The following is a 27,942-nucleotide window of genomic DNA, read 5'->3' as shown; positions in this document are numbered from 1 at the left end:
CATTGTGTATATGTGTGTCTACATGTGTAAATAGTCTTTTCAGCTCTGAATTTAGCATTTTGATAAGGTAATGCCCTAATAGGTGTTTCTTATTGTATTTCTATACATTGTTTGTCTTTTATGGTCACCCTGATTTTGTTTCAGTAGCATTGTTACTGGGGTTTCAAAATGGAGAAAGTGTGACATTCACTTCCTATATCATTTGAGTTCACTCAGTTTTTTTCTTACATATTATATGTATGTGCGTGTAGTTTGCTTTTGTTACGTTTATTTTAAAATCTGAAAGAGATTTTAAGTATTTAAAAGGAAATGTGAAGTGCTTAGGGCTAACAGCCAGGACCAGTAAATAGAAGAAACAGTCTATTGTCTCACTTTGGGTGTTAGTAACTTTCATTTCAAAGTACTCTGTAATGGTAGTTAATTAAGAAGCTTGGTGGTTAATTCATAGAGGCCCATTTGAAAGCATAGTGTTATCAACTAGGCACTTTTTAGAATAACACATGACCAAATGCAGGAAACTATGGTTGATTTTCTTTTTAAAAGCTATTTATTTCCATTTTTCTTTTATGTCAGTCAAAAATTAATCGAATTTTCTCACATGCTTGGTGGTCTTTAACTGGGATTGAAAAATATGTATTTGTTTTCTCTAAAAATATATCAAGTAATTACTCGTTTTAAACTGGGGCTATTATTCACCACTTTTTCCTGACAGTACTGGGATGTGCTTGCATCATGAAATAACTCTTTTCTCATTGAGAGTGTTATTTTGCTTACTTCCAAGAGTTACTTTTCTCAGTGTAGTTTTTACTACCAAAAAGTTATCTCTCATGTGTTTTTACTGCAGCTAATCAGAATTGAATTACGGGTTCTGCCTCTTTTCTCTGTACTTTATTATCCTATTCCCAATATAACAGGGACACTGACAGCTGCTAAAGGAATGTAATATACTTCCACATTTCTGGGACACCCCTGGCTCAGTAAATTTCTAGTCTTGGCAGAAATTCTTGACAAGTGTTTCAGCAATGCTTGTTTTTGCTCTGAAAACACGTTTGAGAAGAGGAGTGCTTTATGGTTAGTGTCACAACACTGAGTGTTAAAAACCCACCCAAAGAAGTCTCAGATGATTTATAGACTATTTCCTAATTAATTAAGGGGTTTTTCTTACAACGTGTTTTTGGACTTGCAACGGTGTTTTCCCAGAGAAAGTATATGGTAGATGGTCATTTGTTTTGCCGATTAGCATCTTAACATTGATTTAAGCTATGCTACTTCTAAAATATAAGGTTCATCCAGGAGTTCCTTGGTGACACAGGAGGTTAAGGATCTGACGTTGCCACTGCTGTGATGTGGGTAGGATCCCTGGCCCAGGAACTTCTGCATGGCATGGGCGTGGCCAAAAACAATTACTCTACATGTGCAATAACATCTGATTAGCTTTGTGTAGGAGCAGAGACTCCCAGCTTCAAATCATTGATGGGTGTACCTGTGTCTTACCGTCCCACGCCCAAGAAGGAGCTCTATTTAAGGGAATTGCTCTTTAAATAAACAAGATGTAAGAGATTAGGGAAGCATTCAATGAGATCAACTCCGAAGTAAGGCTGTTGCCGCAAAAGGGGTCCCTAACACTAACCCCTTGAGTTTTGTCTCTCGATTCTTCTCTTTGTATTTATCTTCCTTATCTTAAAACCAGTGACCTTTAGAGGTTTCACGGGTTTTCCTGTCTTATCTATGGGCAGAAAGCGTTATGCTTAGCTCTTGTTTGCCCAGCTGAAACAGACAAATGAAAGAATGTTAAAACATAAATAACGACAACAAAGTCATCATAAATTTAAAGATGTATAATCGCTGACTAGACACCTGGCTCAGTTTTTATTTTGTTTGCCTAAGAGGCAGTTGCCTCACTCCAAGGGGATGGTGTGTACTGAGGGATAGTAAGTGAGACGTGGGAAGCTCAGACCACCTGGAACACTTGTCCGTCTTTATTTATTTTGGCTCATGATTATCTGCAGAGGATCGTCCTCGGTTATTGAACCTGATTGTCTTCTGTTTGTCCCTCTAGACCTGCCTCTGTTCTTCTCATCGGTTGTGTGTCCTTGGAGGCTGACTGCACTGTGGCTTGCACTAACAAGGCTCCCCCATTCTCTGGTTTCTGATTGTGTTTGGCCAGAGCCACTAGTGGGAGGTCAAAGGGCAGAGGAGAGAGAAATTGGAGCATTTATTCACCCAGGTCCTTACTGTGGCTCGGCTGTTTCCTCCTTCAAAGGTCACAGTTTCTTTCCAGTGGATCCCTCCATGCAATGACGATGTCTGGGTTGTTTAATGGTTCCCCTGGCATAATTAGGCTTAGCGATTGTAGGGGACTGTTGCTACCTATGGGCTTTCTTTAAGCCTTTGTAGATGGTCTCTTTAAAAACTTCTCTCCAATTACTTAGTTTTTAGTGTGCCATCTGTTTCTTGCTGAGGCCCTGATGCTGTTGCCTATTTAGTTTTTGTTCTTCCTCTTGTCTTTCCTAATAGCACCCAGATTTTCCTTTGGGTACCTGCCCCTCCATTATTTAGCAACTCTATGGTTTGAATGGTTTTGATCTGGGTCCCCATCTGTAGAAGTGATATAAACGAACAGAGTTCTTCCCTTTTGCCATTGGAATCAGTTAAAGATGGGCAGCAAGCTGGACCTAAGCCAGTCAGCACATGGTAGTCCTTGGCCATAGTGATAATAAAGAAGCTTACGACTTTTGGTTGTTAAGGTAACTCTTTCTTCCTAGAGGATATAAATGTAAAGACATATTTCTCTGATTCTGAGGACAGAGCAGACATCCAAAGGAGGATCCGGAAGGAAAGGAAAGAAGAAAAGAGACAAAAAAGTAGAGAAGTTGAGCTAGAGCCTTGATCAAACTATATCTGAAACTTGACCTACCTCTGTATTTCTTAGTTATCCAAGACACTAAATTCCCTTCATTTTTCATTTATTTCAAGTTGGGTCTTATGTTATTACCAACCAGTAGTATCCTAAATAACACAGAATTTTAATTAAAAAATAAAGTCTTAGTATTGGAAAGAATGGGAGAAGACATTTTATCCAACCCTTTGTGTATTTGTGTATTGGATAAAGACATTGTATCCAATACACAAATCCAATTTGCAGAGTCCTAAACATACGGTTTCTAGCACATTTTTAACATCTTTAGTTTCAAAGAAATCACTTCTTTGTAAGGTATCCTCCTTTATCCTCAGAGAGCTTTTGTTACAAAATGTCTTATTTATATTAAAGATATACAATTTATTTCCCTGGATTTTTGATTTCTTTTTTTTTTTTTTTTTTTTTTTTTGTCTTTTTGCCATTCCTTGGGCCGCTCCCGCAGCATATGGAGGTTCCCAGGCTAGGGGTCGAATCGGAGCTGTAACTGCCAGCCTACGCCAGAGCCACAGCAACGCGGGGTCTGAGCCGCGTCTGCAACCTACACCACAGCTCATGGCAACGCTGGATCGTTAACCCACTGAGCAAGGGCAGGGACTGAACCCGCAACCTCATGGTTCCTAGTCGGATTCGTTAACCACTGCGCCACGACGGGAAGTCCGGATTTTTGATTTCTTGATCCAACTTCTCCTCTCTAGCAATATAGAGAATTTACGGTATTCTCTTCTTAAACTTGTAACTTCACTTCCTTTAGACCACTAGTTTTAGGACATGAGTCTGAGTGTCCTCACCAGCTTATTTTTTTCTCTGAGGGCACGCCGCTATCACTTTGTCATTGCATCTCTTAAAATGTGGCACCCCAAATTGAGTCTGTGAGTCTAGTTGAGATCTTCCTGCAATCCCATAGCCAAAGTAGATTTCTCTTTCCTCTGGATTTCTATAATAACAGTAATAATCTTTGTTTATTGGATGCCTACTGTTGTGGGGTACCGTACATTATGCTTCATTTATAGTACATGTAATCCTTTTTTCAAGGCTGGAAGATCAGAATTTTTTATTCTCATTTTATTGGTAGGGAAATAGATGGAAAATTAATGTCAAGCAATTTGGCCAAAGCCATTCAGTTTATTGATGGTTAAGTGGAGAAAAACTGATGTCTCGTTGATTCCAAAGTTCATATTCTTATCCCACCCTGTATTATGATTGTAATTCCCCTTCACACACACTATATTTCAAAGGACAGGGATTGTATAATATTTACCTTTGTGTCACCAATGTTTAACCTAGAGCCTGACGAATTGTTCCGAGGGAAGTTTGAAACGGAAGGGTGCTACCCACCTATTTGTTCTAAAATGCTGTGCTTCTGTTAATGTGTCTGACACATGGCAGGCTTTCAGGATTAGTATGTTGTAAGATGAACAACTTTTGCATTGTTAAGACTATGTTAGCTTCTTTTGGCAGTGAACTCACTTGCTTTGCATATAATTATTCAATCAGTCAACAGTTAATGGTTTAGGAGTAAGTTGGAAGCTATAAACCCTCACTCCAAAAAAGTATTGATATTCATAGGCACACAGAAATTTGCGTGTAATTTCAAGGGGTAATGGGTCTCTTGTAGCTTAGCCCTTATCTCACCCTCGGGGATTTCAGACCTCAACTGAGAAGCACCTTTCCAGGCTAGTGTAATTTTGATCATGTGTTTGGGACTTCACCTGAGTATGGACCCCTTGAGCAGATACAAAGCTGTCTTTTTGTTTGTTTGTCTTTTTAGGGCCCATGAAAGGCACATACATGGAAGTTCCCAGGCTAGGGGTCGAATTGGAGCTGTAGCTGACGGCCCACACCACAGCTGACAGCAACACCAGATCCTCAACCCACTGAGCGAGGCCAGGGATTGAACTCAAGTCCTCATGGATATTAGTCGGGTACATTAACCACTGAACTCCCCAAAGCTGTTTCTTGAGAAGAGTTTTCATCAGAAACTTCTGTGGGCCATGTTTATGCCTTGGTGGGATGATTCCCCATCTGGACAAGAATGTCCCAAGTCAGGCTCCTTAGTTTTCTGTCTACAAATGTCACCCGTGTCACTTTAAGTTGGATGTAAGAGCCCATTGTTCTCTGATCACCTAGGAATTCTAACACTTAACATGTCGTGCCTGGTTCAGAGTGAATGTTCAGAATTTTTTTCCCCTGGAGTCCAAGATATTACAGTGTAATATTTCCCACCTAACATGTGTTGAAAGTCAAAGGTTGATCTAATGTATCTCTTTGAAACATATATATCAACACTTTCACAATAAGTATTGCTAAGAAAGATTTTGCTCTTTTTTGTTGTTGTTAGATTTGTCAGTCTCTACCTTGTGAGTCTCTAACTTATTTTGAGTCTCTGAACTTGTTTTCTAGGTCTTTGGTGCTTAATTTTGTGCTTATGTAATATCATTATCCTTTTTTTTTTTTTTTTTTCCTTTTAAGGGCTGCACCTGCAGCATCTATGGAGTTTCCCACGCTAGGGGTCGAATCAGAACTGTAGCCGCCAGCCTATGCCACAGCCACAGCAATGGGGGATCCGAGCTGCATCTGCCACCTACACCACAGTTCACGGCAGCGCTGGATCCTTAACCCACTGACCGAGGCCAGAGATCGAATCTGCATTCTCATGGACGCTAGCCGGATTCGTTTCCACTGAGCCAGGACGGGAACCCTGTCATTATCCTTATTTTTAAATTTTTTTTTTTTGACTGTGCCCACAGCATGCGGAAGTTCCCAGGCCAGGGATGAAACCTGAGCCGCAGCAGTGACAAAGCTGGATCCTAACCCACGGAGCCACCAGGGAACTCCTACTGTCATTATCTTTAGATTTCCTTCATCCCTATGCTTACACATTTTCTTCCTTTGTTTGAAGCTTTCTGTTAAACATTTATTACCACCTAAATGCCAAAGTAGCATTAGAATTCATCCACTTGTTTGAGCCCATATTCGTATGCATATCCTTTGCCTCTTTTCCTGCCATCCCCTTTCCCGCAGCCTCACCCTACCCCACCCTACCCCTTTTGCCCCAATGAATCAGTTTTTATATCTTTCCTCAACCCACTACAGTGGTTATCTGCTTCTAGTTCCCAGCTTGCCTTTATTTCCTGGACTTTGGATCTTCTGCTACCATCAAATTCAGCTGCATGCTTTAAGGTTCAGATTCGTCTCCATCTCTCTGGCTTTATAACTTGTGGATGTTTTGCATCCTGGTCTAGAGTAGAAGTGATGGCAATAAACAAGAATATGTGAATCTGGAAAATTTTACATTTTGAAATAATTGCAAACCTACAGAAAAGTTTTAAGTTCGGTGCAAAGAACTTTTTTTTTTTTCCCTGAATGGTTTGAGAGTGAGTTCTGAACTAGTGTCTCCTAACCTGAGACCTTTATTGGGTATTTCCTAGAGACATGGACTTTCTTCAGCACATGCACATCATTATCATCAAACTCAAAATACTGCCATCTGATCTTTCGATTGCGTTTAAGTTTTTTGAGTTGTCGCATTAATATTTTTTACAGTGAAAGAATCCAATTCAGAATCATGTATTGCACTTAATTGTGTCTCTTTAGTCTTCAGCCTAGAATAACTTGTCTTTTATAACCTTGACCCCTTTTGAAGATTACAAGCCAGTTACTTTACAGTGTTCTTCAGTTTAGACATTTTATATAATTAGATTAGTTTGGCATAATTAGATTCGAGCTATGTATGCTTGGCAGGATTATCAAGGGTGGTGTAAGTTTTACTTTTCTCTAAAAAAATTTTTAACTCAAATGAATTTTATTATATTTATCACTGTACAGCGATCATCACAACCCAGTTTTATAGCATTTCCATTCCAAACCCCCAGACCATCCTCCAGCCCCAACCTGTCTCCTTTGGAAACCATAAGTTTTTCAAAGTCTGTGAGTCAGTATCTGTTCTGCAAAGAAGTTGTATTCTTTTTTTAGATTCCACGTGTAAGTGATAGAATATGACGTTGGTGTCTCACTGTCTGACTAAACTTCACTTAGCATGATAATTTCTAGGTCTATCCATGTTGCTGCAAATGCCATTATTTCTTTCCTTTTAATGGCTTAGTAATATTCCATTGTGTGTATGTACCACATCTTGATCCACTCCTCTGTCGATGGACATTTAGGTTCTTTCCGTATCTTGGCTATTATATTTAGTGCTGCAATGAACATTGGCGTACATATATCTTTTTGAGTCATGGTTTTCTCTGGATAGATGCCCAGGAATAGGATTGCTGGATCAAATGGTAATTCTATTTTTAGTTTTCTGAGGGATTTCCATACTGTTTTCAATAGTGGTTGCACCAATTTACATTCCCACCAACAGTGTAATAGGGTTCCCTTTTCTCCACACCCTCTCCAGCATTTATTATTGTTTGTAGACTTTTTGATGACGGCCATTCTGGTGGGTGTAAAGTGGTAACTCATTGTAGTTTTGATTTGCATTTCTCTAATAATGAGTGATGTTGAACATCTTTTTATGTGGTTTTTTTTGCCATCTGTATGTCTTTGGAGAATTGTCTGTTTAGATCTTTTGCCCATTTTTTGATGGGTTTGCTTGTTTTTTTGGTATTGAGCTGCAGGAGGTGTTTATAAATTTTGGAGATGAATCCTTTGTGAGTTGCTTCATTTACAAATATTTTCTCCCATTCTGTGGGCTGTCTTTTCGTTTTGTTTAGGGTTCCCTTTGCTGTGCAGAAACTTTTAAGTCCTATTTGTTTATTTTTGTTTTTTATGGCCATTGCTGTCATTTGCTGTCATTTATTGTCCATTATTCTAGGAGGTAGATCTGAGAAGATATTTCTGAGGCTTATGTCAGAGAGTATTCAGCCTATGTTTTCCTCTAAGAGTTTTACAGTATCTGGTCTTATATTTAGGTGTTAATCCATGTTGAGTTTATTTTTGTGTGTGGTGTTAGGAAGTGTTCTAATTTCATTCTTATACATGTGGCTGTCCAGTTTTCCCAGCACCACTTATTGAAGGGACTGACTTTTCTGCATTGTATATTCTTGCCTCCTTTGTCATAGATTAGTTGATTGTAGGTGGCATGGGTTTAATTCTGGGCTCTCTGTCCTGTTCCACTGATCTGCATTTCTGTTTTTGTGCCAGTACCATACAGTTTTGATGACTGTAGCATAGTACAAGTTTTAGATTTGTCCCATATTGATAAAGGTATCATTCTGATTGACTTTTATTAAAGTGCTAGGTATCTGCTAGGCTTCTACATTTAAAGTTTTCCCCTTTGTAATTTATAAGGATTTTGAGAGAAGATGCTTTAATTAAGACCATGTCAATATTCTGCAGGCATACCTCATTTTATTTTGCTTTGATTTATTTGCGAAATTCATTTTTCCAACAGCATTTTCTCACTTCATGTCTCTGTATCACATTTCGGTAATTCTTATAATATTTCAAACTTGTTCATTTTTGCTATATTTTGGTGATCTGTGATTAGTAATCTTTGATGTTACTATTGCAAAAAAAAAGTATGATGTGCTGAAGGCTCAGATGATAACAGTTTTTTTTTTAGCAATAAAGTATTTTTAAATTAAGGTATGTACTTTATTATCTTTAGGGCCACACCTAGGGCATTTGGAGTTTCCCAGGCTAGGGGTCGAATTGGAGCTGTAGCCGCCAGCCTACACCACAGCCACAGCAATGCTAGATCCGAGCCATACTTGTGACCTACACCACAGCTCACGGCACTGCTGGATCCTTAACCCACTGAGTAAGGCCTGGGATCAAACCTGCATCCTCGTGGATGCTAGTCAGATTTGTTTCCATTGAGCCATGATGGGAGCTCCCATTTTTTAGGCATAATGCTATTGCATGCTTTATTTGGTATAAACATTACTTTTTTAGGAATGTGTTTATTCCAAAAAATAGTGTGTGACTCACTTTATTTAAATACTTGCTTTTAGGAGTGGTCTGGAACCAAACCCACTGTATCTTTGAGATACACTAGTATTGCCTTTCAGATATTCAATTTATCCATTTATTACTTTATAACAAAAATAAACTCTTGGTTAACTATGTCATTCAATGGATTATACTCCACTACCATCATTACTTACTTTGGTCCTTTCATTGTTTTACATTTGCGCAGTGGGAGCTTTTTCAAGCTGGCTCCTGTGTCCTCTTTTTAAATAAAAGTTTTTATTTTGGAATACTTCTTTTTTCTTTATTGGCTGCCCTGTGTCATATGCTGCTCTCAGGGATCAGATCCGAGTCGCACTTTTGACCTACTCTGCAGCTGTAGCAATGCTGAATCCTTTAAACCACTGTGCCAGGGCAGGGATTGAACCTGCATCCCAGCGCTCCATGGATACCACTGATACCATTACACCACAGCAGGAGCTCCAATTTTGGAATAATTTTAGATTTACTCCCAAAATACAAAGATAATGCATGGAGTTTACATAAACTCTTTACCCGTCTCCCCTAATGTTACATCTTACATAGCCAAAGGTACATCAGTCAAGACTAAGAAATTAACATTAGCACATTATTATTAACTGCACACTCCGGATTTATTTGTTTTTTTCACTTATGTCCTTTTTCCTGTTCCAGGGTCCAGTCCAGGGCACCACACTTCATTTAGTCATCAAGTCTCCTTAGTTTCTCTTCTGCACCAGTTTCTCAGTCTTTTCCTTGTCTTTCATGACCTTGACGGTTTTGTCAGAAATCTTTTAGAATGCCCCTCCATTTGGGTTTGTATGATGTTTTTCTCTTGAGAGATGAGGGTTATGGAATTGGGGGAGGTGTTCCATAGAAGTGAAACCTGCTGCTGATGACTTCATTTCAGGGGGTCCATGACATCATCACGACTTAGCACTGGTGATGCTAGCCTTGATCCTTTGCCTGAGATGCTGTCTACCCCATCACTCGGTAAAGATGCTATTTTTACCAGTCACTGTTCTTTAAAAACAAGTCACTAATTCTAGCAAACTCGTAAGGGAAGGGATGTATTTCCTTTTTTTTTTTTTTCAGTTAAAATACAGGTGATTTACAATTTTGTTAGTTTCAGGCACACAACCTAGTGATTCAGTATTTTTATAGATTGTACTCCATTTAAAGTTATGAAATATTGACAATATTCCTTGGGTTATATATTACGTCCTTGCATCTTATTTATTTTATAGCAGTTTATTTTATAGTGATTTGTACCTCTTAATCTCCTACTTCTGTTGTGCCCCTCCACACCTCCCTCTCCCCACTGGTAACCACTGGTTTTCTCTACATCTGTGAATCTGTTTCTTTTTTTGTGACATTCATTTGTTTGCTTTATTTTTTATATTCTGTGTGTAAGTGGTATATACAGTATTTGTCTTCCTCTGACTTAACTTCACTAAGAATGATACCCTTCAGGTCCAACCAGCTTTTTCTAAATGGCAATTTTTCATTATTTTTATGACTCATATTCCATTGTATATACATACCACATCTTCTTTAACCATTCATCTTTTGATGGACACTGAAGTTGCTTCTTTATCTTGGCTATCGGTCCCGTATTCTTTTGACATGTCCTCATCATTCACGGAGAACTTCCTCTGCTTTTGACATAATACGATGTCGCACTTTATTTTGTACTTTCTGTGCTTCAGCTCTTGAATCACCCATTTGATGAAGCCATCTGCTATGGACTGAACATTTGCGTTCTTCCAAATTCGTATATTGAAGCACCAGCCCCCAGTGTGGATGTATTTGGAGACTGAAGCTCTGTAGAAGTACTTCAATTTAAAGGAGGTCAGAAAACGGGACCAGGATCTGATAGGATTAATGTCATTAGGAAAAAAAAAGAAAAAACAGCAGAGAGCTCTCTTTCTCCTCTGCCCTTCACCCTCAGCCCTACCCCAGCATGTGCAAGCACCAAGGAAAAGCCGCATCAGGACCTAGTGAGGAGGTGGCCATCTGCTAGCCAGGAAAAGAGATCTCAGCAGAAACCAAATCAACAGAACCCTGATCTCAGAATTCTAGCTTCTAGAACTGTGAGGAAGTTAAGTGTCTGTTGTCTATGATGTTCTGTCATGGCAGCCCTAGATGCCTATTATAGAGCCTAGTTTCTTTTAGGGGAAAATACTATTAAGAGGCCAAGATCTGGAAGCTCGATGGACTCATTGGCATTGAGTTCCTCTTAGGGAGCAGAGCCAGAGAATATATGAGTGTATGGTATGGGTGTGTGTACACACATATATTCACACCTATATCTATCGGAAGTAATGGATTCACATGGATACATCAAATTGCAGGCTAATACCGTAGCGTTCTTTTTGGTTTTCTCCCATATTTGTTACTTCTTTTTCTGAAGGTGAGAAGCCTGGTGTTCATTGTCCTTAACATATCTGAACAATCCTCCTGTAAGTGACCATCTCCCGTCGCCACTGTAGGTGTCTTCTCTGTGCAGACAGCCACCTGACCCAGCATAGGCTCCTTCCTCCTGTACTGGGATGCTCCACTGGCCAGAAGGCCTCCTCACCTTGCCTGAGCTCTGAAACCTGCCATATCAGATAACATATTTTGGGTAAAGTATATGTAAGGATGCAGTAAGTGATAGTGATTACTAGTGGTAGCTGCCCTAGGTGGAATTTAGAAGCGCCCCTCCCCCTCAGATTTCTCATCCGTGGAATGGGTATCACATGTGTGATTGCTACAGGACCAAAGGGGATGTTTGCAGATATAATTAAGGTTACTACTCAACTGGCATTATCAAAAGGGAGATTACCCAGGTGAGCCATATCTAATCACACTAGCCCTTTAAAAGCAAAGAGCTTTCTCCAGCTAGTAGCAGAGGGAGAGATGGAAGGATTTGAAGCACAGCAGGGATTTGATGCACTGTTGCTGGGTTTGAAGATGAAGGGAACCCCGCACAAGGATTTTAAAGCAGTCCCCAGGAGTTGAGTGCTCTCTGGGGCCCTTGAGGAATGAGAACTTCAGTTTCTACAACCGAAGGAAACTAAATTTGCTAACTGCCTTAATGAGTAGAAGAGCGTTCTTCCTCAGAGTCTCCAGGTAAGAGCCCAGCCTGCCTTGTCTTATTTTGGCCTCGAGAGACCCCTAAGCAGGAAAGTCATTTGAGCCTTCCTGAGCTTTTGGCCGCCAGAACTGAGTGGTAATAAATGGATGTTGTTTTATGTTGTTTTAAGTAGTTTAATTTGTAATAATTTGTTGCACAGCAGGGGCAAATGAATACAGCAATACATTCAGGTGATATTTAAAAGAGAAAACATTTGTGTCAGAGAAGAGATTGTGATTTAGGTACTGTGATTCTTTGGGAGAGATGGATATCTAAATGTCTCTCCTGGGATAATGTGAGAAAAAGAATATATATTTATGTGTGTGTGTATGTATATGTAAAACTGGATCACTTTGCTATACAGCAAAAATTGCCAGAACATTGTAAATTGACTATAATAAAAAATTAAAACAAAAATAAATGTATCTCCTAGGGATATCTGCAAGGAAAAACTGCTCAAGGAGACCCTCTTGTTGCTAGAGGTATAATATTAATTGTTCTTTAAAGAGGAAGTGAGTTAGGTTAGTATAAGGAAGGTATTTTCAAATTTTTTTTTTCTTTTTGAGCACTTTAAACATATTGGTTTATGTTCAGATCGTAAAATAATCTCAGGGGAAAAATGCAGTATTGGAGTTGAAGAAGGTAATCTGTAGAAACAAATATTTGTGCCCTTAACAAATATTCAAAGTCTGCTTTTTGCTAGATGTTGGAGTCTTTTTTATGAGCAAGGCAGATACATGGTATTTGCTATTGCTAAGCCTACAGTCTCCTGAAGATATAGGTCTATAAGCAGTTAGAGTACGGATGATAGGTGCCGTAAGTGTTGTGATGGAGAAAGTAAAAAAGGCTATGGGAGGACAAAAGATAGATACCTGCTCCACACTTGAGAGATTCAGAAAGGCCTCTTAGAGAAACTCATTTAATCTGATATGGGAGCGGGGGTGGGGGGATGGGGGGAATTAACTAGGGGAAGGGAGAGAGTGAGAGAGGAGGCATATTCATAGCAGTAGTGACAAGATACACAAAGTCTTAAAGAAAAGGCATGGCCAAGAATTAGTGTGTTGTGGCTGAGACATAGAGTTTGAGCGAGCTAGTGGTTCAGTATAAGGCAAGCACACTAAGTAGAACCAGATGATTCGTCATCATTTAAGGGAGTTTGGATTTTATTTTTTTTTTATTTTTTATTTTTTTGGTCTTGTTTTTGCCATTTCTAGGGCCGCTCCTGCGGCATATGGAGGTTCCCAGGCTAGGGGTCTAATTGGAGCTGTAGCCACCGGCCTACACCAGAGCCACAGCAACTTGGGATCCGAGCCACGTCTGCAACCTACACCACAGCTCACAGCAACGCCGGATCCCCAACCCACTGAGCAAGGGCAGGGAACGAACCCACAACCTCATGGTTCCTAGTCGGATTCGTTAACCACTGCGCCACGATGGGAACGCCCTTGGATTTTATTTTAAGGGAAATGAGGATCCATTATACAAGGGAGTGCTGCATTCAGATATCTGGCTGTCAGAAAGTAAAATTAGGAGTTCCCGTCGTGGCTCAGTGGTTAACGAATCTGACTAGGAACCATGAGGTTGCCGGTTCGATCCCTGGCTTTGCTCAGTGGGTTAAGGATTCGGCATTGCCTTGAGCTGTGGTGTAGGTCGAAGACACGGCTCAGATCCCGTGATGCTGTGCCTCTGATGTAGGCCAGTGGCTACAGCTCTGAGTATACCCCTAGCCTGGGAATCTCCATATGCCGCAGGAGCGGCCCTAGAAAAGGCAAAAAGACAAAAAAAAAAAAAAAAGAAAAGAAAGAAAGTAAAATTATATGTATATATATATTTATATCTCTCAAATTTTGTTCTTACCTTGATCTCTGTCCTCAGGAGGACAATAAGGCAGTAAATGTTAGGAATATGATGGGAATGAGTAGCTTATAGTTTTTATTTTTGTATTGGTGATCCTTAGGATACAATATAGTATAGCAGTTCATTGTGTTCGCTCTAGAATCTATCAACCCGGGTTTGAATCCCAGATTCATGACATACTGTCCATAGAAGTCCCTTCAGTAGGTTTCAATATCCTCAGCTTTAAAATCTGGATAATAACATTCGACTTTAAAATCCAGAACATGGATTTGTTAGGGTTAAACAAGATTATTTTAATAAAGTGCCTGGGGTAAAGTAAGCATTTGGTAAATTATTATTATTATCCTGCTAATAAAAAAGCTGAAGTTTTATTAAGTTTGTTAGGCCAAGTCAAAATGTTCCCCTGGCAATAAGTTGGTATTCAAATGAACTTAAGAACAGCTGCATTGAAAGCTGTTAAAAATTTAGCCAAGTTAAAATTGACACTGCATTTACTCAGCCAATATCATGAAAGGTATCATATGATAGGCCTTGTGTTGAGCCAAAAAAAGTATTGTCTAACATTCAAACGCAGCGTTAAGCAAGCAATAGCATATGTAGGTGAGGAGCCTGGAAGAGAAATTTGAGATAGAAATAAAAATTGGGAGATCACTGGCATGAAGATGGGACTTAAGTTATCCTAATAGATACAGAAAAAGCATTTGATAACATTAAAACCTCTTCATAAGAAAAACTCAGCAAACAGGAACAGAGGTTCCTCAACCTTAAAGATAATCTAGAAAACCCAAAAGCCATCATATTCAATGGTGAACTATTGAAAAATTTCCCCTTAAGATTGGGAGCAATACCAGAGTCACTTCTGTTCAAAGTTGTACTGGAAATTATGGCTGGAATAAGATGGCTGACTCCAGCTGACTAAAAACTGACAAATGAAAGAAAAAAAAAAAAAAAATTAGGAGTTCCCGTCATGGCTCAGTGGTTGACAAATCCGACTAGGAACCACAAGGTTTCAGGTTTGATCCCTGGCCTTGCTCAGTGGGTTAAGGATCCAGAGTTGCCGTGAGCTGTGGTGGAGGTCACAGACGCAGCTTGGATCCCCAGTTGCTGTGGCTGTGGTGTAGGCCAACAGCTATAGCTCTGATTACACCCCTAGCCTGGGAACCTCCATATGCCGCGGGAGTGGCCCTAGAAAAGGCAAAAAGACAAGAAAAAAAGAAAAGAAAAAAAGGAAAAAAATTAAAAACTTGGGGAAGACAAAATATCTTTTTAAAAAATTATTTTATTGATGTATAGTTGATTTACAATACTGTGCTGATTTCTACTATACAGTGAAATGATTGTTATACATGTATACACACACACACACGCATGCTTATGTATATATACACACATTCTTTTTCATGTTCTTTCCATTATGGCTTATCACAGGATGTTGAATATAGTTCTTTGTGCCAGCCAGTAGGACCTTGTTGTTTAACCATTTTATATAAAATAGTTTGCATCTGCTAATCCCAAACTCCCAATCCATCCCTCCCCCTTAGCAGCCGTAAGTCTGTTCTCCATGTCTGTGAGTCTTTGTTTGCGTTATATTTTAGATTCCATGTGTAAGTGGCATGGTATTTATAGTTCTCTTTCTGACTTCATTTAGTATGATCATCTCTAGGCCCATCCATGTTGCTGCAAATGGCGTGATTTCATTCTTCTTTAGGGCTGAGTCATATTCCATCGTATATGTGAACCACATCTTTGTCCATTCATCTGGCGATGACCATTTAGGTTGCTTCCATGGCTTGGCTATTGTAAATAGTGCTGCTGTGTATCCTTTCAAATTGCAGTTTTCTCCAGATATATGCTCAGGAGTGGGATCACATGGTCAATCTATTTTCAGTCTTTTGAGGAACCTCCATACTGTTTTCCATAGTGGCCACACCATTTTACGCTCCCACCAACAGTGTAGGAGGGTTTCCTTTCCTCTGCACTCTTTCCAGCATTTGTTATTTGTAGATTTTTTGATGAAGGACATTCTGACCAGTGTGGGGTGAAACTTCATTATGGTTTTGACTTGCATTTCTCTAATATTCAGTGATGTTGAGCATCCTTTCATGTGCCTGTTGGCCATCTGGCTGTCTTCTTTGGAGAAATGTCTATTTGGGTCTTCTGCCCATTTTTCAGTTGAGTTGCTGTTTTTTTATCATTGAGTTGTATGTGCTGTTTGTATATTTTGAAAATGAATTCCTTCTTTGTTGCCTCATTTACAAATATTTTCTCCCAGTCCAAATGTTGTCTTTTCATTTTGTTTATGGTTTCCTTTCCAAAAGCTTCTAAGTTTGATTAGGTCCCACTGGTTTATTTTTATTTTTATTTCTGTTGCCTTGGGAGACTGACCTAAGAAAACATGGGTACAATTTATGTTAGAGAATGTCTTATCTATGTTTAGGACAAAATACGTTTATGACCTTGGTCAGAAAAGGATTTCTTAAGGCACAAAAAACATAAATTGTAAAGGAAAAAATTGGATAAACTTGGCTTCATTAAATGAAAAACTTCACTTTACCAACAATACCCACAAATAAACAAAATGACCGACCACTTAGTAGGGGAATACATATATGCTTCCCAACAAAGGATTTGTATCCAGAATATTAAAAAAATAATTACTATATGTCAATAAAAGAAAAGACAAACACAATAGAAAAATAAGTGATTGAGACAAGTAAATGTTTATCAGAAGAGGAAATAAATAAAAGGTAAAGAAATATGAAAAGTTATCTGTATCAAAGTTCTGAGAAACAGATTTATGTAATACTTAAGTTAATATGTATTTATATTATGTACATATGTATAGGGAGAAATTGCTTGATTGTGGGGGCTGGCTAGGCTAAAATCTGTAAGGTATACCAGCAAGCTAGAAACTCAGGCAGGTGGTGATGCAGGAGTTCTTCTTTTCTGGAATACCGCTGCTTTTTTCTCTTCAGGTCTTCAACTGATTATATGAAGACCACCCACATTATCTAAGAGGATCTCTTTCACTTAAACTGATTGTAGATCTTAATTCTATCTATACGATGTCTTTATAGCAACACTTAGATTAGTGTGTAAGTAAATAACTGGATTCTGTAGCCAGGTTCACACAAAACTAATCATCACAATGCCTTGCCTTAGGGGATACAAGCCAAAAGTGCAATGAGGTATGGTTTTATATCCACTAAATTGACACAATTTCAGTCTCTGATAGAACGAAGCTTTGTAAGGATTCTCCTCTGCTGTTGCTGGGAGTGTAAACTGTTACAATTATTCTGGTAAAAAAAAAAAAAAAGGCTCTTTCTGGTAAAGATGATCATTTGCATGTGTATAACCCAGGAATTTCACTGTATCCGAAATGTTTGCATATGAAGGCCAGGAAATACATACAGTTTTTAAGAAGAGGGTAGTTCGTTTTAAAAATGTATATAAATAGCAACAACCTGGGAACCAATCGTATATTCACTGATAGAAACGTATGTAAATAATACTAAAATCATAGAATGGAATATTAAACAGTAGTGAAAAAAATGAGCCGTAGCCTTGTGGATCCTGAGTGAATTTTAGAAACATAAGACTGAGTACAAAAAGCAAGGCACAGAAGAATAAAACTAGCATAATACCATTTTTTATCAAGCTCAGGTTCGTTTGGGGAGAGAAACCCCAGTGAGAACTCTAGCTATGGGGAATCTAGTGAAGGAAAGCAGAGTTCCATGGACGGATGTTGCCAGGGTTACAGGCTTTAAGTTTTATGTTGAGTCCCTGGGTGCTTATATTATTGGTATGCCTCAGAATATACATTACAGATAATCCTTTTGGATTATCAAATCACTTACAATGTTAAATAAAAATATTTGTTCCATTGCCAATAGAAGTAGAATTTAAAAGAAGAGTACTTGAATCTCTGAAAGAAGAGCTTAGAAGACACTGTGATTCAAGTTTAAACCTATGACTGGGTTTCATTCAGGAAGGAGGCCACATCAGCTAGAACAATGATTATGTAATTTTTAGGAGGGTTGTTGACGCACTGCTTTGAGTTGGAAGCTATTGAACCTCTCCTCAGAAAACATTTCATACGTGGAGAAGTTTTTGTTTAATTCCAGGGACTCATGGGGGAATCTGGTCTGGAAGTAGGTTACTAAAGCTATCTAATAATTAGCAATTTTGATGAATGCATTTTACCATAAGAAACTTGTCATTGATTATTACCAGTCAGAGGACAGAGTGTTTTCATCAAAGGTGCTGCTTCATTCCATAAACTAGCTTGTAAGTTAATGGAACTATTAGAAAGCTAGATTAGTACAGGGAGACATAATTGTAGTCCTTTCGGTTTTGTGTGGTGGAGCATAGTAGAATTTTGGCAAATGGTTGCTAGGACTCTCTTTCAGGTTTTAAGTTTTTAATTTGGCCAACTTGCTGAGGCTCAGATTGAGGGGTGACCCACTTTTGCATGGGTCGAAACAACCAGGGCATGGAAAAAACATTGTTTTTTTTTTCCTTTGCAGGAAACTTTGCAAAGTTTCCCAGTGCACAAAATCTGTATTCCACATCTGATACATAGAGAAGCTACGATTAGAAACATGGGTGTTTTAAAAACAAAATTTCCAACTTGCGAAATTTTTTTTGAAAACTCTGTCTCAGGTGGTTCCTTCAGCTAAGTGAGCTACATAGCATGTCATTTGTTTACGGATACTTAATAAAGCGAAGAGCAGTATCCTGTTTTCTTTATCTGGCATTTGACAGCTGTTAACTAGTGAAATGAGAGATTAGAGACTGTGCAACTAAAAGCATACAGCAGTAGATCCCTTCAAACAAAACCGTGTCACCTTCTATACAAAGTATTAAGTTAACCCTCTGGCAAGATGTGTATGGTGTGCAGCTGAGAGAGTTGTGTTTTCCTAACGAGTGTTCTCCAAGGAAACATTGACCTTTACAAGATAAAAAAAAATTGCTCTAGCGATAGGGATGGAGTAGGCACAGGTCGTTGTAGAAGTCCCAGTAGAGGATCATAGATAGGGAAATCTCTGTAAGTTGGGACATCACTGTAAGTTAATAAAGGGCTCAAAAAAGCCATCGGAACAAGGCAGGCTTGCTTGACGAGTGGAAGTGCGAGAATTGCCTCAAGTTGGGTGAGGGGGTGGAATGAAGCCTGCATTCAGGTTCAGACCAAGGGCTGGAGTTTGGGGACTGCCCTTCTGCTGATTTCAATGCCCGCCTTACCAGCTACCAAGGAGAAGCTGCTACGCCCAGAAAGGAAGAGGCGGTCTTTTCCAACCACCACTCTCCTTGGATGATAAACCTGTAGCCCACGGATCTTCCGGGACAGAGCCTCCTTGCCTGCCCGCTTGCATCTCTCACAAGCGTCCTATCCTAATAAATCTATTTCTTGCCTATCACCTTGTCTCTCGCTGAATTCCTTCTGTGTGGAGACATGAAGAACCTGAACCTCAGTGAGTGCAGACACAGGGTGAGTGATTCTAATTTAAAACCTTGCGTTTAGTAGTTCCCGTCATGGCGCAGTGGTTAACGAATCAGACTAGGAACCATGAGGTTGCAGGTTCAGTCCCCGGCCTCACTCAGTGGGTTAAGGATCTGGCGTTGCTCTGAGCTGTGGTGTAGGTCACAGACACAGCTCGGATCCCGCATTGCCTTGGCTATAGCATAGGCTGGCAGTTACAGCTCTGATTAGACCCCTAGCCTGGGAACCTCCATATGCCATGGGTGTGGCCCTAAAAAGACAAAAAGAAAGAAAAAAACAAACAAAAAACAAACAAAAATAAAACCTTGGGTTCAAGTCCCAATCTGTGTTCTGGCTAGGTTCAGGCTGTTGACACTGTCAGTTTCAATAGTAATATATAAACAAGTCCATGTCCAATATATATATTGTCTTTTATCTTTTTAGGACCTCATCTGCAGCATATGGAGGTTCCCAGGCTAGGGGTTGAATTGGAGCTGCAGCTGCAAGCCTACGCCACAGCAACTTGGGATCTGAGTTGCAGCTGTGACCTACACCACAGCTCATGGCAATGCCAGATCCTTAACCCACTGAGTGAGGCCAGGGGTTGAACCCACTTCCTCGTGGATGCTAGTCGTATTTGTTAACCACTGAGTCATGACAGGAACTCCCCAGTATGTGTATATATATTTTTAAACATTTCTAATATTGAGTTAACTAGGAAAGAATACTAAATTATCAAATTTACCTTTCTTTCTTATGTCAAAGATGACTGTCTTTTTTTCACCCAGCACCGTTTTTATATTTTGCCTTTTATATCCGTCCTTCCCCCACCTTGCACTGGGTTGAAAGGGAAAATATTTCTCAACTTGTAATTGCCCTCTTATTTATTCTCCATTTCTGTATGATCATGTATTGTGGCACTAGCGGTGTTTTTTTGGTAACTGTTAGTGATAGTGTACTGTTTTCAGTTAATCCTGGAAGGAACAAGACAGTAAAGCATACAAGTTAAGAGTGTGGTCCCTGGAACCACACCAATTGGTGAATCTACACTCAACAAACTACTAAGTGTAAGATTGGCAAGTTCCTTGAATTTGCACTGCTCTTGTTTCCTGGTTTTTAATAAGCAGGCTGAGGTCAGTGCTCTGGTAGCCAGTAAAAGTTCAATGAATGTTAACTATAAAAATGTCATTGAATTAATTTAGATTGCAAACTGAACATACTAGCACTTAATGTCAGTTTAGCTGATTCATTGGCAATTAGAACAGGTTGCCTGTTCCTCTCTAATCTGAGGTCCACATGTCCACTTATGTGATAGTCCAATTCCTTTAAAAAATAATAGCTACATCTGTCGTATATTATGAGTAAAATTTTCAAGGCTAATGTCAAGTCAATGACAAAATAAAGTATATTCACTTTAATGAGTATTTGAGTGCTTAGCATATTCAAAGCAATATAAGTAATATAAAAAAATATAGTTTCTCTACATAGGTATTATCAATGTAACAGAAAGGATTAGGGCAAAATAGAGGAAATATACTTTATTTTTCCAGGTGGATGGACGTTATGATAGCAGAATTTAAAAGTTCAGACTGGGTTAGTAATAGAAGCTGAACAAACAAAGTCAGTTTAAACATCTTAGAGAGCCAAGAGGAAATAAACTGGACCATATACCACATCTTGGTGGTTATTACTTGTTTTCATACCCAGGGATCTATAAATTAGGTTTACAATTTATATTCATTTTTTCTACATGCTGGTAGTACAGCTATCTACAGGTGTAATACTTGTTAAAAACCTAGTATATAGTATACAAATAGAAATGTTTAGTATTATTTCTGTAAGAGAGGCTTAAAGTATGACCATTGCTAGCATAGAGGTGGGAGAGGTGACGTTCTATGGAAAAGAACTGGAAAGAGCCTCATGGTGAAAGAACATTTGAGCTAGGCTTTCAAAGGATGCATGTGATTTCAGGTAACGATTGGGAGCTGTAGGGGTGTGTCGGGCCCATGCGAGGTCAGGGTGTCAGTATAAATTCAGAGTGAAGAATGTGCATAGTCATCTCCTGAGATAATAAGTGTTCATCTGAGCAGGAACATGGGCTGTAGAGGGATATTTTGGGAGGTGTGTTTGAGGAGGTAGGTTAGTACCAATATCTGCTGCTTGAATGTCTTTCATTTAAATAAGTGATGGAGGGGGAGAGGGAGGGAGTGGGATGGACTGGGAGTTTAGTGTTAGTAGACGCAAACTATTACATTTAGAATGGATAAAGCAATGACATCCTACTGTACAGCACAGGGAACTATATCCAGTCTCTTGGGATAGACCATGATGGAAGATAATATAAGAAGGGGAATATGAATATATATATATATATATATATATATATGACTGAGTAACTTTGCTGTACAGAATAATTTGGCACAACTTTGTGGATCAGCTATACTCTAATAAGAAATTAAAAATAAATAAGTCAGTCAGTAAGTGATGGAGACCCATGGAAGATTTTTTACATGGAGGGGTGGTGGTGGCAGTGATGATGATAGGCAAATACAGCTGGATTACCCACTAAATGTCATTCGTGTGTTTATTAGGTTCCTGTTTTGTCTCTTTCAGGAAGTTCACGATTTATTACAAGACTATGAGTTAAAGTATTGTTATGTAGACAGAAATAAGCGAACAGGTAAGATTTCCATTCTAAGCATCTGAATTTATTTTAATTCTGCCTGTTGTCATTATCGATCAAAAAAGCTTAGTGTCTTTTTATTCTTAAGCTAATCTATGAAATTCTTAAGCATTAAGCAATATAAATGTCACATCCTTTATTTTCTGAAGATAATATTATTATTCTAAATTTTAATCACATAAATTCATATGGTATTGGTGACAGCCGTTGGGGAGCTCCTTTTACCAATGGACACTGGTGCTGGCAAGCAGCATTTTGAAATACTTCTTCTAGCTTATTAGTGCCTGACCTGACCCTGCCCACCAGCCATTCTGGGATGCATCAGGCCACACAACTAACAGGGTAGGGACACAGCTTCCTCACCAACAGGCAGGCTGCCTTACAACCTCTTGAGCCCACAGCCACCCTAGCACCTGGCTCTGTCTACCAGAGGGGCGAGGACCAGCCCACATATCAGTCCGTAAGTAGGAGCCAGGACCCCCAGGGCCCTGTAGCCAGAGACCACAGGATCCAACCTGAACCACCAGGGGGCAGGCACCAGCCCCAAGACCCTGTGGCCCTGCCCACCAGGGAGCTGGCTCTAGCTTCTCAACCAGACTCACACTCAAGTGGCAGACACAAGCCCCAGGATATCACGAGTATCAGCCATACACACCATTAGGCAGGCACCAGCCCCAAGACTACCACAACCTTGAAGCTCGCTATGGCAGGAGCCAGCCCACTTACCAGCAGGCCTGCACCAGCTCTAAAACACTTTGAGCCTCTCAGACCAGCTGCCCCAGGAACCAGCACCACCTGCCTGGAGGCAAACACCAGCTTTAGGACACTCAGGACTCCGCAGCCACCAGATTCAGGAACCAGCCCCATGCACCAATGGGCAAAAACCAGCTCAAGGATATCCAGAGTCCTGCAGCCAGAGATCCTGGGACCTGGCTCCACCCATCAGTGAGCCAGCAGGAGTCTTGATGGCCCCTGGCCCTCAGCTTCACCCACCAGTGGTCTGACACCAGCTCTGGGATCCCTGGTCCCTGACGTCAGAGGCCCCAGGACCCAATTCTGCCTGCCAGTGGGGTGGCACAGGCCCCAGACCCTGATTTTACCCACCAGTGGGCAGGCACCAGTCTCCTGGACCCCAACCCGACACACCAGTGGGTAGACACAGCTTCAGGACTACCATAGCACCACAGTGTGCCCTGCAGGATCTAGCCAACACAACAGCAGGATGAAACCAGCCCTGGGCCCCCCAGGCCCTGGCCCTGCCCACCAGCAGGCCAATACCATATCTAAGGCATCTTAGACCCTGTAGTCCATGGTACCTGGGATCCAGCACCACTTACTCATGGAGAGACACCAGCTTTGTGAACCCCAGGGCCCTGTAATTAGAAAACCTGGGGCCTGTCTTTGCCTACCAGTGAGCTGGCACTAGCCCTGGGACACCCTGGGCCCCAACCCTGCGCACCAGCAGGCCAACACCAGCTCCAAGATTCTTTGGGCTTCTTAGCCAGCTGACCCAGAATCCAGCCAGTGGGATAGCAGTAGCTTTAGGACACCAGAACTTGCAGCCAGACATATCAGGAAGCAGCCTCATCCAGCAGCAGGCTGAAACTAGATTAGGAACCTTAGCCCTGCAACCACCCTACCCCCTAGAATGCATCTCTGCCAACGAGAGAGGCAGAACTAGTTCCTGAATCTCCTGGGGCTCTTCAGCTTGAGACACGGTCCCACCAACCAACCACTGGCAGCCGCCTTAGAAGGCAGGGCCTGGCAACCAACCAGAGCAGGTAGCCACACCTACCACACTTCCCACAATAGTCAACCCCCAACAATAGAAGGACTCATGCAGCCCACATAGAGGGTACCCCCCCCCAGAGCCTGGAACTCTAATGACCGGAAAGGCATGTGCTGTTGGCATACATAGGACGTCTTCAAAATACCATTTCTTCAAGGTTGGGACGTGTAACCAACCTACCAGGTACACAGAGGAAGAAACAGCAAGTTAGGAAAAGTGAGGTGACAAAGGAACATGTTCCAAATGAAAGAATAAGATAAAACTCCAGAAGCACTAAAGGAAGTGGAAATAGGCAATATACCTGCGAAATAGTTAAAGGTAGTGATTGTTAGGATGATCAGAGAACTTTGGAGAAGAAAGGAGGAACAGGGTGAGACGTTAATGTTTTTAACAAGGAGTTCGAAGATATAAGGAACCAGAGATGAAAAATACAATATCTGAAATGAAAAATACACTAGACGGCATCAAGAGTAGATTAAATGGTACAGAGCATCAAGTCAGTGAGCTGGAAGACAGTAGTAGAAATTATCGAAGCTGAACAGAAGAAAAAATGAAAAGAAATGACAATTTAAGAGACTTTAGAAACAACATCAGGCATACTACTATTCGCAACTATATGCCAATAAAATGGATGACCTAGAAGAAATGGATGAACTGCTAGAAATGTATAACCACCCAGATTGGAACCAGGAAAAAATAGAAAATGTGAAGAGACCAGTTACCTGAGCATTTAAATTGAATGAGTAACAAAAACTCACAACAAACAGAAGTCTAGCACCAGATGGGTTCACAGGTGAATTCAACTAAATATTTAAAGTATAGTTAGCACTTGTCCTCAAACTATTTGAAAAAAATTGCAGAGGAAGAAATACTTCTGAACTCACTTTACAAGGCCAGCATCACCCTGATACCGAAACCAAAGACACCACAAAAAGAAAAGCACAGGACAGTATCACTGATGAACATAGATGTAAAAATCCTGAACAAATTATTAGCAACCTGAAATCAACAATACATTGAAAGCGTCATATACTATGGTAGAGCAGGCTTTATCCCAGTGATGCAAGGATAGTTCAGTATCTACAAATCAATCAGTATGATACACCATATTAAACTGAAGCATAAAAATCATGACCATCTCAATAGATGCAGAAGACGCTTTTGACAAAATTCAACATCTGTTTATGATTGAAACTTTCAACAAAGGCCGTATGATAAGCACATAGCTAATATCATACTCAATGGTGAGAAGCTGAAAACATTTCCTCTAAGATTAGCACCAAGACAAGGATGCCCACTCTTGCCACTTTTATTCTTCATAGTTTTGGAAGTCCTAGCCACAGCGTACAGATAATAAAAAGAAAAAGAATCCAGATTGGAAAGGGAGAAGTAAAACTGTCGCTGTATGCAGATGACACAACACTATACATAGAAAATTCTAAAGATGCCACCAAAAATTCATCAATGAATTCAATGCAATTGCAGAGTACAACATTAATACGCAGAAATCTGTTGCATTTCTATGCACTAATAATGCACTACCAAAAATTAAGAAAGGCAGTTCCATTCACCATCACATAAAAAAAGCAGAAACCAAACCTAGGAATAAATCTAAGGTGGTAATAGATCTGTACTCAGAAAACTGTAAGACTCTGATGAAAGAAATTGAAGATGCTATAAACAGATGGAAAGATATACTGTTTTTCACAGAGTGAATGGATGAAGTGATATTGCTAAAACAACCATACTACCCAAGGCAATCTACATATCCAGTACCATTTGGATAGCATTAGTCACAGAAGTAGAACAAATATATGTATGGAAACTCAGAAGACCCCAAATAGCCAAAGCAATCTTGAAAAAGAACAGAGCTGGATGTATCATGTGCCCTGTCTTCAGACTATACACAAAAGCTACAGTGATCAAAACAGTATGATACTGGTATAAAACCAGATGAATAGATCAATGGAACAGAATAGAAAGGCTAGAAATAAACCCAGACACTTATGATCAATTATTCTAAGACAAGGAAGGTAAGAACATGCAATGGGGAAAAGACAGTCTCTCAAGAAATGGTGCTGAGAAAATTGGACAGCTCTTGTAAATGAATGCAATTGGAACATTTTCTCATACCATATACAAAATTAAATTCACTGGATTAAAGACCTAAATATAAGGCTGAAAATCATAAAAATCCAAGAAGAAAACAATGGCAGAACACTCTTTGACATAAATCATACCATTTTTTTATATCCTTCCTAAGGCAAAGGAAACAAATGCAAAAATTAATGGGTCCTAATTAAATGAAAAAGCTTTTGCCCAATGGAGAAATCTGTTGACAAAATGAAAAAACCTACTGAATGGGGGAAATATTTGTAAATGACATGACCGATAAGTGGTTGATATCTAAAATAGATCATTACATTGAGCTCATTACAACTCAAGATCAAAAAACCAAACAACCTGATTAAAAAATGGGCAGAAGACCTGAATTTTTCCCAAAGAAAACAGGCACAGGAAAAGATGTTCAGCATCACTAGTCATCAGAGAACTATAAATCACAACCACAGGAGTGTCACTTCACACCTGTCACTATGACTGTTACCAAAAAGAGCACAAGTCACAAATGTTGTGAAGAATGCAGAGAAAGGGGACTGTTGATGGGAATGTAAATTGTGTAGCCCCTGGGGAAAACAGTACTGAGCTTCCTCACAACTAAAAATAGAACTACCGTGGGATCAGTAACTCCACTCCTGGGTAAATATCTGAAGAAAGTGAAAACACTAATTCAGAAAGACACTTGTGGAATTCCCGTCGTGGCTCAGTGGTTAACGAATCTGACTGGGAACCATGAAGTTGCAGGTTCAATCCCTGGCCTTGCTCAGTGGGTTAAGGATCTGGCGTTGCCATGAGCTGTGGTGTAGGTCGCAGATGAGGCTCGGATGCCGCGTTGCTGTGGCTGCGGTGTAGGCCGGCGGCTACATCTCCGATTAGACCCCTAGCCTGGGAACCTCCATATGCCGCGGGAGCAGCCCTAGAAAATACAAAAAAAAAAAAAAAAGGATACTTGTACCCCAGTGTTCATAGCAGCATTATTTATAGTTGCCAAGATATGGGAGTAATCTGAGTGTCTATCAACAGATGAATAAAGAAGAGTTTATGTGTATACACACACACACACACTCACACAGAGAATGGAATACCATTCAGCCATAAAAAAAAAAATGAAATTTTTGCCTTTTGCAACAGTATGAATAGACCTGGAGAGTCTTTTGCTTAATGAAGTAAGTCAGACAGAGAAAGACAAATACTGTATTTTATCACTTATATATGGAATCTGAAAAATAAAACGAATGAAACAGAAACATTCACAGATCCAGACAACAAAGTAGTGGCTATCTGTGGGAGAGGAAGCAGGTAATGGCAAGATAAGGGTAGGGGACTAAGAGGTACAAATTATTATGTATAAAATAAGCTACAAGAACATATTGTACAGTGCAGGGAATGTAACCAATATTTTGTAAAAATTTAAATGGAGTATAACCCATAAGCATTTGGAATCACTAGGTTGTACACACAAAACTAATGTAATATTATAAATCAATTAAAAATAGGCAAAAAATGGAGTTCCCGTCATGGCGCAGTGGTTAACGAATCCGACTAGGAACCATGAGGTTGCGGGTTCGGTCCCTGCCCTTGCTCAGTGGGTTAACGATCCGGCGTTGCCGTGAGCTGTGGTGTAGGTCGCAGATGCAGCTCGGATCCCGCGTTGCTGTGGCTCTGGCGTAGGCCAGTGGCTACAGCTCCGATTCAACCCCTAGCCTGGGAATCTCCATATGCCTCGGGAGCGGCCCAAGAAATAGCAGCAACAACAACAACAACAACAACAACAAAAAAAAAAGACAAAAAAAAAAAATAAATAGGCAAAAAGGAGTTCCCGTCATGATGCAGTGGAAATGAATCTGACTGGGAACCATGAGGTTGAGGTTTCAATGCCTGGTCTCACTCAGTGGGTTAAGGATCCGGCATTGCCATGAGATTTGGTGTAGGTCGCAGATGCAGCTCAGATCTGGCATTGCTGTGGCTGTGGTGTAGGCCAGCAGCTGTAGCTCGCAGCTGTAGCTCCAATTGGACCGCTAGTCTGGGAACCTCCCAATAGCCTGGG

At 40.1% G+C, this 27,942-nt stretch overlaps 1 protein-coding gene across 16 annotated transcripts in view; it reads left to right on the top strand.

The window, feature by feature from the left end:
- RAVER2 (ribonucleoprotein, PTB binding 2) overlaps positions 1-27,942 on the top strand; it is a 127,615-nt gene that overhangs the window by 6,067 nt on the left and 93,606 nt on the right. For 10 of the 16 annotated variants that reach the window (XM_084964808.1, XM_084964807.1, XM_021096539.2 and 7 more), the window contains exon 2: positions 21,919-21,985. In XM_084964808.1, the coding sequence (XP_084820934.1) occupies positions 21,919-21,985 (67 nt within the window). Of the gene's footprint in view, positions 1-11,739; positions 11,966-21,918; positions 21,986-27,942 lie in introns of those variants that run through there. The other 6 variants (XM_084964819.1, XM_084964814.1, XM_084964816.1 and 3 more) reach the window with 1 other exon arrangement.

This window comes from Sus scrofa, chromosome 6 (genome assembly GCF_054392235.1).
Source record: "Sus scrofa isolate SSC_HxYL_T2T_F1_AM1 chromosome 6, Sscrofa_HxYL_maternal_Yorkshire_Landrace_v2.0, whole genome shotgun sequence".
In the NCBI taxonomy this organism is placed as follows: domain Eukaryota; kingdom Metazoa; phylum Chordata; class Mammalia; order Artiodactyla; family Suidae; genus Sus; species Sus scrofa.
The sequence above is the reverse complement of the archived record's forward strand: the minus strand, read 5'-3'. Positions and strand labels throughout refer to the sequence as shown.